This window comes from Bufo gargarizans, chromosome 1 (assembly GCF_014858855.1).
Source record: "Bufo gargarizans isolate SCDJY-AF-19 chromosome 1, ASM1485885v1, whole genome shotgun sequence".
NCBI classification, from domain to species: domain Eukaryota; kingdom Metazoa; phylum Chordata; class Amphibia; order Anura; family Bufonidae; genus Bufo; species Bufo gargarizans.
The window spans coordinates 528803396-528821584 of NC_058080.1; the positions used below are offsets into that span (position 1 = coordinate 528803396).

At 44.2% G+C, this 18189-nt stretch overlaps 1 protein-coding gene across 3 annotated transcripts in view; it reads right to left on the bottom strand.

Annotated features, from left to right (window-relative positions):
- The window catches only part of PITPNB (phosphatidylinositol transfer protein beta), a 56934-nt gene extending 39057 nt beyond the window's left edge, over positions 1-17877 (bottom strand). For all 3 annotated transcript variants that reach the window (XM_044275395.1, XM_044275398.1, XM_044275396.1), the window contains exon 1: positions 17754-17877. In XM_044275395.1, the coding sequence (XP_044131330.1) occupies positions 17754-17773 (20 nt within the window). In that variant the 5' untranslated portion in view covers positions 17774-17877. The remainder of the gene's footprint in view (positions 1-17753) is intronic.
- Between the last annotated feature and the right edge of the window lie 312 nt (positions 17878-18189).

The window sequence follows — 18189 nt, forward strand, 5'->3', positions numbered from 1 at the left end:
CTCGGGGAGGGACTGGGAGGAGGAGCTGGGGGCCGGCAATAGCGGCGGGGCAGTGCAGTCACTGTACTATAGCCCCGCCCCTATACTAATATGTCTTATTTAATTAATAGTTATTAAATATGCCCCTTTATTCCTAATACTACCTTAAATCCTAAGCGCTTCAGTAGAATGCCGGCAGGCAGGCCGGGCGGGCGGCAGCGTAACTCCCTGATGTCACGTGCCTGCGCCGCCCACTTTATGAATGAAGCAGGCGGCGCAGGCAAGTGACGTCAGTGAGTGACGCGCCGGCTGCCCGGCCTGCCTGCCTCTATTGTACTGAAGGTTAGGATGTAAGGTACTATTAGGAGTTGGGGGGCATGTTTAATAACTATTAATTGAATAAGACATCTTTTATTTGTATACTGGAGCGACGGGGGATCTGTGGATGGCACAGTTATGGGCTGGGAGGGTCTGTGGATGACACATATATAACAGTGTCCGTCATCCACAGATCCCCCCACAACAGTGTCCGTCATCCACAGATCCCCCCACAACAGTGTCCGTCATCCACAGATCCCCAGTAATAGTGCCATCCACAGACCACCATTAGTTCCAAACCCACAGCACACCTTTTGGTTAAAAATATTTTTTTTCTTATTTTCCTCCCCAAAAACCTAGGTGCGTCTTATGGGCCGGTGCGTCTTATACGGCGAAAAATACGGTAATATCAGGAAGTATTACTTTACTGAGAGAGTAGTGGATGCATAGAATAGCCTTCCTGCAGAAGTGGTAGCTGCAAATACAGTGAAGGAGTTTAAGCATGCATGGGAAAGGCATAAGGCCATCCTTCATATAAGATAGGACCAGGGACTATTCATAGGATTCAGTATATTGGGCAGACTAGATGGGCCAAATGGTTCTTATCTGCCGACACATTCTATGTTTTTATATGTGAAATTTTTTGGGTAAATAAATTCCATTAATCAATTCACAATGTCATGCTCTTCCAGAGGTTTTTGTAAGATTATTGGGCAGTTTCTCTGCCTACAAGATATTATCACAGATGCTTGGTTTACTTTTGCAGTTCTCAAAACTGAATTTGACTCAGCAGAGATCACATGCCTCTTCACAGCAAAAATGTTATAACATGAACAGAGTTGAGAAAAATACTTTAATCCCAACTTCTACAAACCTATGAATACAGAATCAACCTAATCAAACTAATATGAAAAGTTATTCTAAAAATCTTCATCTACTTGCATATTATAAGTTATACCAGCAAAATTAGTCTTTATGTAGAAAACTATGATTTAAATCAAGCTTTACTGACTAGTGATTTAAAATCAAATCCACCCTGTTAAAAAGTGAAAGTTTGATTTATGATTATTATTCTGTCCCATTACTTTTGGTTCCTTAACAGTGGGAGGCACATATGCAAACTTATTCCTACACCGTTCACCTGATTTCGATGTAAATACCCTCAAATTAAAGCTGACAGTCTGCAGTTAAAGCACATCTAGTTCGTTTCATTTCAAATCTATTGTGGTGGTGTATAGAGCCAAACATGTTAGAATTGTATCGATGTCCCAATATTTATGTACCAGACTGTATAAATGCATGAATAATACAGAATCTTTTCCCATACAACTGTATATCAATCTGCTCAGCTCCTCCTGCTCTATAGCATGCTGTCTGCAGCTCAGACAATGTGTTCCCTGTCTACCAGTATTAACCCCTTAAGGACCCTGCCATTTTTCACCTTAAGGACCAGGCCATTTATTGCAAATCTGACATGTGTCACTTTACGTGGTAATAACTTTAAAACGCTTTTACAGTGCTCCAGACTAAAAAAAATACCTGGTAGCCATTGGCTCCTGAACTGAAAAATTTAGGAGCCAAATCAAAGTTTTAGTTGCCAAATCAAAACCGAATCAAAATTTTGGTATCGTGACAACGCTACTCCGATCAGATCGGCATAGGGTTGTTTTGATACCAAAATTTTGATTTGCTTTCTTCACCATAAAAAAGTATTTCGATACTCAATACCGCGCAAAAAAAAAAAAAAAAAAAAAGCCGCGTGCATTTCGCATTTTCTGAAAGGTTCGGCTCATAATAGAACAGTCCTATCCTATTTTTTGAGGTGACAAGGTGACTAAAAAATTGTGAATGCTCACCGCATAGGAGATATTTTTTAATAATTTAATAGTTTGGACAGCACTGTGTAATATGTTTATTTATTCTTTATATATTTTATATGTAAAATTGGGAAAGGGGGGGATTTAAACTTAATATTTTAGGCTACTTTCACACTAGTGTTTTTCTTTTCCGGCATAGAGTTCCGTCCTAGGGGCTCAATATCGGAAAAGAACTGATCAGGCATATCCCCATGCATTCTGAATGGAGAGCAATCCGTTCAGGATGCATCAGGATGTCTTCAGTTCAGTCATTTTGACTGATCAGGCAAAAGATAAAACCGCAGCATGCTACGGTTTTATCTCCGGCGGAAAAAAAAAATGAAGATTTGCCTGAATGCCAGATCCAGCATTTTTTCCCATAGGAATGTATTAGTGCCGGATCTGGCATTCAAAATACCGGAATGCACCCGCACTAAATCCGGATCCATTCACTTCTATGGGGCTGTGCACATGAGGGGTGATTTTCACACATCACTTGTGCGTTGCGTGAAAATCGCAGCATGCTCTATGTTGTGTGTTTTTCACGCAACGCAGGCCCCATAGAAGCTAATGGGGCTGCGTGAAAATTGCAAGCATCCGCAAGCAAGTGCGGATGCTGTGCGATTTTCACTCATGGTTGCTAGGATGAAAGTCTATTCCCTGTATTATTTTCCCTTATAACATGGTTCTAAGGGAAAATAATAGCATTCTTTAATACAGAATGCATAGTAGAAGGTCAATATAATTAACATTGGTGGCGCAGTGCGCCCCCCCCCCCCCCCCCCATCACCCCAGTATGATAAACATTGGTGGCGCAGTGTGCTCCCCCAATATAATAAACATTGGTGGCGTAGTGCGCCCCCCAACACCCCAGTTTGATAAACATTGGTGGCGCAGTGCGCACCCCCCCCCCCCCCCAACACCCCAGTATAAGAAACATTGGTGGCGCAGTGCGCACCCCCTCCAACACCCGAGTATAATAAACATTGGTGGCGCAGTGTGCCCCCCTCAATATAATAAACATTGGTGGCGCAGTGTGCACCCCCCCCCAAAACCCCAGTATAATAAACATTGGTGGTGCAGTGTGCCCCCCCCTCAATATAATGAACATTGGTGGCGCAGTGGGCAGTGCCAATGAGGGTTAAAAAAAATTAACTCACCTCTTCCAATTGATCGTCTCCTGTTCTTTCTTCAGGACCTGTCAAAGGACCTGTGGTGACATCACTGTGCTCATCACATGATTCATCACCATGGTAATGGACCATGTGATGAGCTCAGTGACATCACCACAGTTCCTGAAGAAACAACAGGAGACCGGCAGCTACGCGATCAACTGGAGGAGGTGAGTTCAACTGGGGGGGGGGGGGGGGCACACTGTGCCACCAATGTTTCTTATACTGGGGTGTTGGGGGGGGCACACTGTGCCACCAATGTTTCTTATACTGAGGTGTTGGGGGGGGGGCACACTGTGCCACCAATGTTTCTTATACTGGGGTGTTGGGGGGGGGGGTCACACTGTGCCACCAATGTTTCTTATACTGGGGTGTTGGGGGGGGGGGGGGCACACTGTGCCACCAATGTTTCTTATACTGGGGTGTTGGGGGGGGGGGGCACACTGTGCCACCAATGTTTCTTATACTGGGGTGTTGGGGGGGGGGGGGCACACTGTGCCACCAATGTTTCTTATACTGGGGTGTTGGGGGGGGGGGCACACTGTGCCACCAATGTTTCTTATACTGGGGTGTTGGGGGGGCACACTGTGCCACCAATGTTTCTTATACTGGGGTGTTGGGGGGCACACTGTGCCACCAATGTTTCTTATACTGAGGTGTTGGGGGGGGGGCACACTGTGCCACCAATGTTTCTTATACTGAGGTGTTGGGAGAGGCACACTGTGCCACCAATGTTTCTTATACTGGGGTGTTGGGGGGGGGGGGGGCACACTGTACAGGGAGTCTAATAAGAAAGAATCGAATGAGTCACAAGTCGGATCTTTAGTTCTTTTCACCTGTGACTCATTCGATTCTTTCTCCCTGTACTTGTCAGTGACTCAGAGCTGCTGGTGCTTGCCTTGCCTCAGCTCTGATTGGTTGGTGGGCGGGGAGGGGAGGGGCTGGCAGCAGCAGCTTCCACTCTAGGATCAGATTACACTCCTCCCCAGCCCCTCCCCTCCCTGCTGCCAGCGTCTCACTCTCTATGTGTGCTGTGACTCACTGACTGAGAAGAACATCGGCGGAGGGGCAGAGAACTATCAGCTCCTGTGCCCGCCGCTGTTCAACTGCAGAGCTGCCGCGGAGGGTCTAGTCGCAAATGGCGACAAGACTAAAAAGTCTTGTCGCCATTTGTGAATTCTAAGTCGCATTGGCGACCATTTTGGTCGCCATCTGGAGCCCTGTTTTACTTATCCAGGCCATTCTGAGATTGTTTTTTCGTCACATATTGTACTTAATGACGGTGGTAAAATTTAGTCAAAAAATGTATTTTTTAATTTATAAAAAAAATAACATTTACCAAAAATTTTGCAAAATTAGCAAATTTCCAGATTTCAATTTCTCTACTTTTATAATGGATAGTAATAACGCCAAAAATAGTTATTACTTTACATTCCCCATAGGTCTACTTAAAGGGGTTCTGCACTTTCATTTAACTGATGATCTATCCTCTGGATAGATCATCAGCTTCTGATCGGCGGGGGTCCGACATCTGGGACCCCCGCCGATCAGCTGTTTGAGAAGGCAGCGGCGCTCCAGCAGTGCCGCAGCCTTCTCACGGTTTACCGCCGGGCCGCCAGCCCACTGACGTCACGACTAGTATCAACTAGAGTGGGCGCGGCTAAGCTCCATTCAAGTGAACAGAGCTTAGCCGCGCCCACTCTAGTTGATACAAGTCGTGACGTCAGTGAGCGGGCGGCCCGGCGGTAAACAATGAGAAGGCTGCGGCACTGCTGGAGCGCCGCTGCCTTCTCAAACAGCTGATCGGCGGGGGTCCCAGATGTCGGACCCCCGCCGATCAGAAGCTGATGATCTATCCAGAAGATAGATCATCAGTTAAATGAAAGTGCAGAACCCCTTTAATGTTTGGATCGTTTTGCGAATGCCATTTTAGAAGCAAATCTTGAAATTTTTCAGAAAATTTCCAAAACCCACTTTTTAAGGACCAGTTCAGGTCTAAAGTCACTTCGTGAGGCTTACATAATAGAAACCACCCAGAAATGACCCCATTTTAGAAACTACACCCCACAAGGTATTCAAAACTGATTTTAGAAACTTTGGTAACCCTTTAGGTGTTCCACAAGAATTAAAGAGGACCTTTCACCTGGAAAAACAATGTGAACTAAGTATGCTGACATGGAGAGCGGCGCCCGGGGATCTCACTGCACTTACTATTATCCCCGGGCGCCGCTCCGTTCTCCTGTTATGCCCTCCGGTATCTTCGCTCTGTAAGTTATAGTAGGCGCTGTCTGCCCTTGTCCTGTGGGAGTCTCCTTCTTCTAGGCTGCAGCACTGGCCAATCGCAGCGCACAGCTCACAGCCTGGGAGAAAAAAAACCTCCCAGGCTGTGAGCTGTGCGCTGCGATTGGCCACAGAGCGGCGCCCGGGGATAATAGTAAGTGCAGTGAGATCCCCGGGCGCCGCTCTTCATGTCAGCATACTTAGTTCACATTGTTTTTCCAGGTGAAAGGTCCTCTTTAATGGAAAATGGAGATGAAATTACAGAATTTCAGTTTTGACAGATTTTCCATTTTAATCAATTTTTTTCCGCTAAGCAAGGGTTAACAGCCAAACAAAACTTATTTATTGCCCTGATTTTGTAGTTTACAGAAACACCCCATATGTGGTCACAAACTGCTGTATGGGCACACGTCAGGACGCAGAAGGAAAGGAACGCCATATGGTTTTTGAAAGGCAGATTTCACTGGGATCATTTTAAGCTGCCATGTCACGTTTGAAGACCCCCCTGATGCACCCTTAGAGTAGAAACTAGGGGTGGGCGATATAAATGATATACAATAATATAATCATCAATTCAGCCGACGATATAGATTTTAGTTATATCGCGATAGTTGACCAAGGAGTGGTTGTGATGTTTAGAAGCTTCTCACTCACCACTCCGTGGCCTCGCAACTCTGCACCGCACTGCAGGGCCTCGCGTTCACACATAGTCAGCGCGCTGGCTGACGCTGTGTGTGACGTCAGGTCCCTCCCAGTGCATGTTGGGAAGATGTGGCCCGTCTCCCGCGGACTCCATCAGACAGCCGTGCAGGAAAGGTAAGTAGCAGGGGCCCGAATCTACCGGGGAAGAGGGGAGAGGTGGATGGCTATGGCATAGGGCTGATGGCGCTGGCTGGGGGGGACATGATGATGGTGGCAATGGCACATGAGGCTTATGGCGTTGGCTTGGGAACATGATGGTGGCAATGGCACATGGGGCTGATGGCACTGGCTAGGGGGGCTGATGGCGTTTTGTAATTTGTATACATACAGAAGAAAAAATTATATTGCGATATATCGTTATATCGCACATGCTTCAAACTATATTGCAATATAGATTTTAGGCCATATCGCCCAGCCCTAGTAGAAACTCCAAAAAGAGACTCCATTTTGGAAACTACGGGATAAGGTGGCAGTTTTGTTGGTACTATTTTAAAGGTACATATGATTTTTGGTTGCTCTATATTACACTTTTTGTGAGGCAAGGTAACAAAAAAAATAACCATTTTGGCACAGTTTTTATTTTTTATTTACAGTGTTCATCTGACAGGTTAGATCATGTGGTATTTTTATAGAGCAGGTTGTTACGGACGCGACAATACCAAATAGGACTACTTTTTTTGGTTGTTTGTTTCAATTTTACATAATAAAAAAAAAAGCTTTATTATTTTTTTGTGTCTCCATATTCTGAAAGCCATCGTTTTTTTTAATTTTGGGTGACTGTCTTATGTAGGGGGTCATTTTTTTCGGTATGAGATGACGGTTTGATTGGTACTATTATAGGGTGCATATGACTTTTTGATCTCTTGGTATTACACTGATGTAAGCTGACAAAATGGCTTTTTTGACAGTTAATTTTTTTACTTTTTTACAGTGTTCACCCAAGTGGTTAGGTCATGTGATATTTTTATAGAGCAGGATGTTACGGACGCGTCAATACCAAATATGTCGACTTATTTATTTATTTCACTTTCGCACAATAATAGCAGTTTTGAAGCCAAAAAAAAATCATAATTTAGTCTCCCCATTGTCTGAGAGTGATAGTTTGTTTACTTTTTGACAGATTGTCTTAGGAAGGGGGCTCATATTTTGCGGGATGAGATGTCTGTTTGGTATGATTTTGGGGTGCTTATGACTTTTTGATCGCTTGGTATTACACTTTAGTTTTATTTATTTTTTACGGTGTTCACCTGAGGTCATGTGATTTTTATAGAGCAGGTCGGACGTGGCAATACCGAACACGTATACTTTTTTTAATTTAAGTTTTACACAATAATATTTTTGAAAAGAAAATCATGTTTTAGTGTCTCCATATTCTGAGAGCTATATTTATTTTTTTTTTGGGAGATTGTCTTAGATAGATATTTTTTGCAGGATGAGATGACGGTTTGATTGGCACTATTTTGGGGTGCATATGACTTTGATCTTTTGCCATTACACTGTGATGTAAGGTGACAAATTCGGAATTAGTCTTACCGGCAATTCTGTTTCCATGAAATCACCATGATGGCATCACAAGGAGATTGTTCCTGCCCCTACAGAGGTCAGAGAAGAAGTTAAATTGCCCCCTCCCACCACCATTCCCCAGTGTTTCAAAATTACTAGAGAGCCTTAAAATAAAAAGACTAATGCAAATATATTGTATTACTTCATACTAAATATTAAGTTAAGGGGAGGGAATCATGTGCCATCATGGTGATTTCATGGAAACAGAATTACAAAAGGAAATGGTATCCTTGATCCATCTAGCAATGGAGGATTTAGAAACCTTCATGTCCCTATTTTTCCCTGCAAACTGGACAAGGTGGTTATCGGTATTCCTGAATTCTTTGGTGACCTCCAAATATTTTAGTACAATGCGTCAGACATCTAGGGTATGGAAATCCCTTTCTTTCCGATTTCTAGGTTGGTTACAAAATTAGGGTAGAATAATCTTCTGACTTCTGTGAAAGTCTGAAACAACCTTGGGGAGGAACCCCGGGTCCAGCCTTGGAACAATCCTATCATCGAAAATTCTAAGGTAGGGTTCTGATAGAGAAAGCTTGGATCTCACCTAACCTCCTGGCTGAAGTAATTGAAATAAGCGGTCTTGAAAGATAGTAGCTTAAGAGGACAACCTTCTAAGGGTTCAAAGGGGCTCCCAGATTTTAAGGAAGGTCTTAATCTGGAAGCTGCCCTGATAAACCGTTTAATCCAATCCACTTATGGCTTGCTAAATCAGTATCAAAGAAGGTACTTAGAGCGGAAACCTGGATCTTTAAAAAAGGTGGAAGACACAATTCTAGACCTTTTTGCAGGAAATCAAAAAATTTCTGTATACTAGGTTTTCCAAAATTTGGGTTGGTCTCCCCTGACCAGGAACACATTTTTTTTCCCATATCTTCAAATATATTGTGGAGGTCACTTTTTCCTTCAACATCTCAATGTAGATATAACACTGTCTGAAAGTCCCTGGCGGTTTAATATCTCAGGATCCAAGCTGTGAACTTTAATATCTCTGGATGTGGATGCAGAATTGGACCCTGATGTAAGAAGTCGTTCCTGTGGGGCAGCACCCAAGGATCCACAAGTTAGCTTCTGGAGAAGGGAGAGCCGATTCCTTTTTGGCCAGTAGGGGGCGATTAGAATCACAGTCAATCTTCCCTCGAGGATCTACGGAATTACCTTCTGAATCAGGGGAAGAGGAGGGAATGCAGAAGCTAACTTCCAGTCCCAAGTTAGGGAAAGAGCATCTATTTTCCAAGGATTGTCCCTTGGGTTCAGAGAACAAAATATTTTTAGTTTTGTATTTCTTCTTGAGGCAAACAGGTCTATTGTTGGAGAGCACCTCCTGTCTGTTATGTTGAATACTTCTTAATTCAATGACCATTCTGTCTGATCTATTCTTTGCCGGTTGAGATAATCTGCTTCTTGATTTAAGGAGCCCTTGAAATAAATCACCGAGATTGACTTCACCTCTCTCTCAGCTCAGGCAAATATCTTCTTTGTTATAAACAATAAATAAAGAGAAAAAATAAATACATACAATGTCCCTCTGTAAGTATATCGCACTAATTAATCAAATGTTCCACAGAAGAGTAGATGAGGTATTATAATTATGCATGGTTTTTTATTGTAATGTCCTTGGCAGATTTCCAATTGCCACTTTTTAGACTGTATGTAGCGGTATTCAACCAGTTAAATTATTACCATTTGGGTCGGCGGCACCGTTATAATGCAAGGTTTTCCAGCAATACATCTATGTGGTTACCTACTCCTTATCAAGTGGGTATCAATTATGGAGTGGTTACGCCACCGCCGTCCAACTCATCCACCCGGTTGTATAGTTGATACAGAAGGTAGTTTGGTAAAGTATATTATTGGCTGCTTACTAGGTCCATCGTTGCCCGCAATGTTTAGTAGTGCATCCGTGGCTGTATTGAGCTTCGGCATCCCCTTTGAAGCACCTGTTGATTTTCTTACGTAGGTGCTAGTGCCGGCACTAACTTCCAACGTACGTTGTCTCCATGGATCGGGTCTTTAATTGTGGGATTCCCACTGCAGAAAATCGTACTCTGTGTGAACTGCTGTGTTTTCAATCACCAGACGAGTTTCAAACCGCTTGGGTTTCTTCCTCAGTGGTTAAAAATATAATTAGGATGAGGGACCTAAAAAACATTACCAATACAGCAATCACGTGTCCTATAAAATCAGGACCGGACTGCCTCAAATATTCGTCTTAGTATTCGCATACTGTTCAGACAATGCGGTAATGTGGTTACACCTTTTTATACAACTCCATTTTTATAAACTGCATTTAAAACCTACATATATCTCCTATAGAGCTACAGACTAAACATTCCTTAATATATCTAATATAGTATACTTCCATCTTGTTTAGATCGTACCTGTACATTTGTTCAGACCTTATATTATATTGCCGTGAGCATATTGTTTAAAATTCAGCCCCTATACTAATTATATTAATAAGCTAGGTGGTAAGCAGGTTATATTCCAGTGAGCACCCTTTTCTGTTATTGTCATATCTTCTTTGAAAGACCTAGCAGTTTATTTGATCTCGTTCCTCCTTAGTGTAGGAGGTACGCAACCGTAGTCATGTTGTCCGATAGTATCTTTAGTGATTATTTCGGAGACCGGAGAGGCGGATTTTAGTGTCTCCCAGGCGGCTCTCAACTCGCGCAAATTTGAAGACTGGTTGGTTACTACTTTGTCCCAATAGCTGTCTCCGATTTTCGCTCCCCAACCTGTTCTGCTCGCATCTGTCAGGATCATTATAGAGGGAGATTTGTTACAAACTACTCCTTTGGATAGATTTTGTGCAACTGTCCACCAGGAGAGAGAGGTTTTCACAAAACCAGGTATCAGTAACTTCCGATCTAGGGATCTTAGCGGTTTGTCCCATTGTTGTAAGATCCAGACCTGCATGGTGCGATAGTGGGATTAACACCATGCTACTGAAAGAATACAGGAGCTTAGAGAACCCAGTATGCTCATTGCTTCTCTTATAGAGCAACTCCTTCTGTTTTGGAACCGTTTGATCTTCTGTCTGTGGGCATATATTTTGTCCTGGGGAAGGTAGGTTGTCCGTTTCTGAGAGTGCAAGACCACTCCCAGAAATTTTACACTTGTAGAAGGTTGGAGACAGAATTTTCCAGGGTTCATCACCCAACCTAGAGTCTGTCAGACGGGATAAAAATATTTTTTAATCGGAAGTTAAATAGTAACATAGCAACATAGTACATAAGGCCGAAAAAAGACATTTGTCCATCTAGTTCGGCCTGTTATCCTGCAAGTTGATCCACCGATGACCAGAAAGTCGTCTAGGTATGGTACTAGAATCATGCCCTCCTGCCTCAGATGGGCAACCATCTCGACCACTAGTTTGGTGAATACTCTTGGGGCCGAGGAAATCCCGAAAGGCAGTGCTGTGAATTGGTAATGAAGAATTTAAACCCTTTGGATCCCTGATCGCAAACCTTAGAACTTCTAGTAACTGTGATGAATAGGAACATGATGAAATGAGATTCCATCCTGAACTTTCTGTATACGATAAATCTGCTTAGACTTTTTAAATTTATTACAGTTAGAAAGGAGCCCTCTTTTTCCCCTCACTAGGAATAGAGTTTAGTAGAAGCCTTGTTCTCTTTGAGAAAGGGGAACAGGAACTACTACTCCCAGTGTTAAAACATCCGATAAATACCCCAACCATGGGATAATTACTTTCAAGTAATGGATGCCTATGGCAATATTACTCTTAATATATAACCTACACAGAAATGCCAGACCGCTTGTACTGATTAAATACTTTATTACAAAAATCACAGTTAATGTCACAAAAAGAATGTATACAAGATTAAAAGAATTGGTACAGGAGATAAAAACGACGACATCACTGGAGGAAACATACAGTGGACGCAAGTCCCATTAATCCTAACATGGCTATTTTGTTGAATGCATGTATAATATACAATTAAACATAGGACATTTACCCATACTGTGCTTTCTCCAGGATGGCGCCAACCCCAACGCGCGTTTCGGCGTTCCTTCGTCTGGACCCCCAGTTGAAGGCACGCCGAAACGCGCGTTGGGGTTGGCGCCATCCTGGAGGAAGCACAGAATGGGTAAATGTCCTATGTTTAATTGTATATTATACATGCATTCAACAAAATAGCCATGTTAGGATTAATGGGACTTGCGTCCACTGTATGTTTCCTCCAGTGATGTTGTCGTTTTTATCTCCTGTACCAATTCTTTTAATCTTGTATACATTCTTCTTGTGACATTAACTGTGATTTTTGTAATAAAGTATTTAATCAGTACAAGTGGTCTGGCATTTCTGTGTAGGTTATATACTCCCAGTGTTATCAAATCTCAAACTCCTTGCAATACATTTTCCTGGGAACGCTGGAACCTAAGTTTGTGATCAGGAACTTTTTGGGGGGGGACAGTAGTATAAGTTTGTATCCTAAACTTATCATTTCTAGGGCCCAAGGGTTTGATGTTATATTTTCCCAGGGAACTAGAAAGTTCTGCAGTCTCCCCCCTATTCTGGTGTCATTGTCTGTTGCCAGATTTACCTTGAGGAAACCCCTTCCTCTACCCCCCTTAGGGTAGCTCATGCAACCAGATTTTCCTTTGCCCCCGTAGGACTTGTCCTGACTAGAAAAAGGGGCGAAAAGGGAAATTTCCTTTTGTATGGCTTTTTTTTATTGGCCGCTTTCTCCAGAATCTTATCAAGAACTGTCGCGAAAACATATTCTCCTGAGAAGGACATAGGTCAAAGCTTCATTTTAGAAGTCTCTTATCCCCCGACCAGGATTTCATTCAAAGAGCTCTGCGGGCTGCATTTGATAAACTCGCATCTCTGGCAGAAAATCTAACAGATTCTGCGGATGCGTCTGCCAAAAAAGATGTTGCGGATTTTAACAGAGGCATAGAAGCTAGTATTTCCTCCCGTGGAGTTTTATTTCTAATGTGATTTTCTAGCTCGTTCAACCACAGATACATGTATCTAGCTACAGATGTGGCAGCTATATTTGCTTTAATAATGAACATAGATGCCTCCCACGATTTACGCATAAGGCTATCTGCTTTTCGTTCCATTGGGTCTCTGAGTTGAGACGCATCTTCAAATGGCAAAGAGGTCTTTTTGTTTACTTTAGCCACTTGAACATCAATTTTCGGAACATCGTCAAATAATTTGGATTCAGAAGGATCGAATAGCAGACGGTTCTAAAATTCTTTGGAAATGCCCAGCCTTTTCTCAGGATCAGACCACTCTTCCATAATCATTTCCTTAAAGGGAACCTGTCATGTGGATATTTGATTATAATCTTACTAATTATATACAATTATTAACTACTAAAAAGTACCTTAGATGTATTCACTTACTGGTGTGACAGATGGTTACCTCATAATATACACACAAAGATGCCACATGCTAATGAGCTGATTTGAGTCCAGCATTATGTCATTGAGTCCAGCGTATATTTAATTCAGAGCTATAGCCACTCCCCTGCCCACCTGCAGCTGATTCATATGGAAACAAACTGTCATTCAGCAGCAGGTGGGCAGGGAGAGTCAGGAGCTCATGAATATTCATGACTCATCATTATCAGCTGGAGCTTTTCAATACAAGATGTTGGCAGATTGACGGTCAATTAAAGAAAGTGACCCAGCATTTTGCCAAGCGAATCAGTCACTTATTTATGTTGCCCTCAGTTAGGACACCATAAAACTGGTGACAGGTTCCCTTTAATGTTCTCGTTTATTGGGAACACACTGGCACGTTTAACTTTAAGTCCACCAAACATTTTATTCTGTATCATGGTACCGTCCATAAGTGATGGTTGCTCCTCACGAATAACAGATATGCAGTCCTTGCAGAGTTTTTTTTACATACGACTCAGGTAATCTCTTACAGCAAGAGATACATTTTAGAGGCTTTTTAGCCTTCTTCTGCGCATTCTTTGACTGAGGATATGAAAAAACGACCCGGTCAGGAGGAATTTTACATAGAGTAGGGTGGAGACACCCATGTGCAAAAAAAAAACAAAAAAACAACAACATTTCTATGTGCATAAAAAGCACAGATATAGATACATAAAAATGGATATCCCACAAGGGAGACTTACAGGAGGCAGTGCTAGGGCATCAAGCACGTGGCCACCGGCGGACTGGGGAGCTCAAAGAAATGAAATGAGCTTAAGGTAAATAGCAGACCGCTCCTACAGGTCTCCCAAGAAAAAAATACCAAATTTCCACTTCATCTCTCTGACGTGCAGGGAGGCTCTTCCGGTCCCCTGGCCTCAGTAGGGACAGGAAACACTGGGGAATGGTGGGGGGGGAGGGGGAAATTTAACCTCTTCTGTTCCTGCTCCTATAGGTCAATCTCCTTGTGATGCATCATGATTATATGGAAAAAGGCTTTTTTTTTTTTTTTAAACACACTATTTTTTACGGCGTTCACCTGAGCGGTTAGGTCATGTGGTATTTTATAGAGCAGGTTGTTACTGACGCAGCTATACCCAATATGTCTATTCCAAATTTTTGGGAAACTATTCTTTTAACTTCTTTTTTCACTTTTTTTTTTGTCCCACTCTGTTTCAATGCAGCAGAATACATCTGTATTGTACTGTATTGACTATCAGTGTATTACACAGTGTAATACACTGACAGTTTGCCTATGAGACCCAGCCTGGGGACTGGGCCTCATAGGCCTCCTTACATGCAGGGCCCCAAGGCCTTGGAATGGCTTGGGGCTGCCATGGCAACAATCGGGTCTCCGCCACTGCAGCGTGGGGACCCGATGGCTAAAGTAAGGGAGCGCAAACCTCCCATATGCCGCGGTCACCACTGACCGTAGCATATGAGGGGTTAATCCACCGGATAACGTTACTTAATCTCATGGACTCTGTATGGAGAAGGCGATGGACTGTCCACATGTGAGGCAAACTACACGTCTGCGGCTGAAATACAAGCGTCAGCCTGAGGCCTGGTTCCCACTGGCAATACTTGTTCTGGCAGGGAAACAGCCTGCCAGAGCTGTTAACTACAGAGTACACCCGTACGCTGCCTGAAGTCCGTCCAGCCCTATTCACTATAACGGAGACCGGTGGAGATCCGGCCGCAGCACGGCGAAGATGCCGAGAGGTGAACAGGTAAAAACCGCTGTAGTGCAGATACTGGACCACTAGAGAGCCCAGCGCCTTTTTCTATAGTGTGCAAGCACAGCCACCACTGCTGGATTACAGGGTGGTCGTAACCATGGATACAAGCAGTGTGGATGGACAATCACAATACATTAGTAAGTCCCTTGTATTAACTTTATCTACATGACAAAAGCCACTTGCTGAAGTGAGACAACCCCATCTAGTTTCAGGAGGAAACCAGACAAACAGAAGTCGGTATATGGCATCTACTACCAGCACTTCTGCCTCCAGATCCCCTCATGCAGGTGGAGATCGCTGACCATTGCTTCCCCATTTAGGTGTGCCCAGGAGACATAACCCTGACAACTGTTATCACAAAGTCTGAAGGGGTCTCACATTCCAATCAAAAGCTCAGTTCTTTAACATTACCCTTTGGTCAAAGACATTAGAAGTATGTTGACCAAACCCACCGATTTCAGCTGGACCAGACAACCCTCTAATGTGTAAGAGGTACTCTCCCCCCAGATAGCAGAGGTCAGATCCATTTGTTCTCTGCTGCTGGTAATGGCTTCCTCCTGAGGACACACACTGGGCAGGGTTGTCCTGTGTTTATACCCAACCTTTAATTGAATTCACACACAGCAGAATTCTTGCAGAAAGTCCTGCAACTGTCCCTGGAACAGAACCCCACATGGTTGCTGCCAAAACAACCCCATGGAATGAATTTCCAGTCTACAAAATGTCAGCAATAAATCTGAAGTGTGTCGGCATTTGGGTATAGAATCATTTTAGGAAAGAGCATGCAGCCAGACCCAACTCAAGTCACCAGTCACCACACAGGTGCACAGGGGTGGCAAAGTCTTGCATGTCTAATATGCCCATAGATGGACCAAATAAATAAGTGCCCAAATAAATAAATTGTACTGAAACGCGTGGTCAACCACACTTTACAACACGTGTAATTATGACAAATGTTCATAACTTCCAGTCATTAAAGGGAACCTGTCACCGGGATTTTGGGTATAGAGCTGAGGACATGGGTTGCTAGATGGCCGCTAGCACATCTGCAATACCCAGTCCCCATAGCTCTGTGTGCTTTTATTGTGTAAAAAAAAAAAAACTATTTAATACATATGCAAATTAACCTGAGAGGAGTCCTATATGTGAGATGAGTCAGGGTAATGATGCATATGTATTAAATAGTTTAGTTTTTTTTACACAATAAAAGCACAGAGAGCTATGGGGACTGGGTATTGCAGATGTGCTAGCGGCCATCTAGCAACCCATGTCCTCAGCTCTACCCAAAATCCCGGTGACAGGTTCCCTTTAAACTGGGCCAAAAGTTCAGCGGGACATTTGAAATAGTCCTGGCTAGAGCCTGAAGGTGGCGCAGTCGTCCCAAGTGGTAACACTTTTGGGTCTTATACTACTGCCAAGAAAAGAGACACCGTGAACCGTGGTGTAGTCATCCAAAGTCAGGACCGGCTGGGCAGTGCCCTCTACCTGCATGTAGTCAACACTACTTTTTGGCCCTCAATCTGGGACATCTAGGATCTAACACCCCAAACCCTTACCAAAGACGACCCGAGTACTTTTTGACCCCCAACCTGGCACCTCTAGGATCTCAAATCGAAAACCCTCATCAATGATACCCTGAATACTTTGTGACCTCCGATCTGGCACCTGTAGGATCTCACTCCCAAATCCCTTACCAATGATACTTTTTGGCCCCCAACCTGGCACTAGGGTCTCGCACTGAAAACCCTTACCAATAATAACCCGATTACTGTGTGACCTGATCGGGGACACCTTGGATCTCACACCCAGATACCCTGAGCACTCAGTATAAGGGTCCACTCACATGGCCATGACTGTTTTGTGGACCCCAAAGGGCCGTGTCCACCCTCCAATGGGGTGCAGACCGGGCTGTGATCCACAAGATGCCGCAAATAGGACGTGTCTTCTCTTTTGCTGCATGGACCCGGAAGCTAAACAGACATGGTGGTGTGAATGGACCCCAAGTATTCTGCCCCCGAGAGGCACTGCAGAGAACATTTTTTTCTATAGAGGGTCCGCCATACTGTAGGAGACCAGATCTCCGCATCACAGGGGGATACGGTAATGTCTACTTTTACTTGCTCTTTTTTGGTTCTGTGCTGTAGGGATCACACCCAGTTGTATGTTTTTTTGGGAAAGCCTTTCCATTGCGGCCTGATGGAAGTGTGCCTTTTGGAGGATGGAAGGGCATCCACTACCATCTGTTAGTGGCAGATGCCCCGTAGCCCTACTTGTGTAGACAGAATTAATGTGCCAGCATACCACTATGTAATGCCCACAGGCCGGGGCCACTGCTTTCATTTGCCCTATGGCAGACTACAGATGGGTGTACAACACCACTGGCCTGGCCCTCCTCATGTAATCTGTGTGACGGTAGAGAAACAGCACTTACGTCACAGAAAGTGCTCCCCAACATATGACGTCACCGCGTGGGTGCCATACGGTAAGTACCAGGTCTCTGGTGATGATGCAACCTGCACTGCCCCGGGGAGCAGAGCCAGAAAAGCCGGCACCTCCGGCTCCCTGCACGCTGACTAAGGGCTGGGGCCTGCAGTACTTATCCTGCCTGATAACGGGCAGTCAGATGGCTGTAAGCCGACCGCACTGCAGCTCCTTGTGGCACTTCACGCACTGCTTAGCCTACGATTCCCGCAGCCCACCCGCACCGCGCCAGCACTCACAATTCCTTGATCAACACCATCCTCCGCAGCGACCGCCGCAGCTCCTGTGCGGCACCGACGTCACACGACGCTTTCCGGGAGAGGGGACGCCGCGCTAAACCACGCCCCCGGAATGTACGGAAACACGCCCACCGCCCTGCCTATTGGGTGTAATAATCAGCCTGGTTTTGGAAGCCCCACCTACGGAGCGCTGATTGGCCAGGACGATGACATCTGTCAGAGCGCCGATGTGCGCCAGGTAGATAGTAGCCAGCTTTCCTAGGGATACCGCAGTCCTCGCGACCTATCGGGGCTCCTCCAGGTTGTGTGATGCCTGGATTTAAAGAGACAGTACATCTAAACTCTGCTTTCTCCGTAGAGTGAAGTCACTATAGCTATTTTCTACCTTATGACTCAGTAAACGCAGAATAGTTACTAAGGAAGTGCTTTTTCCACA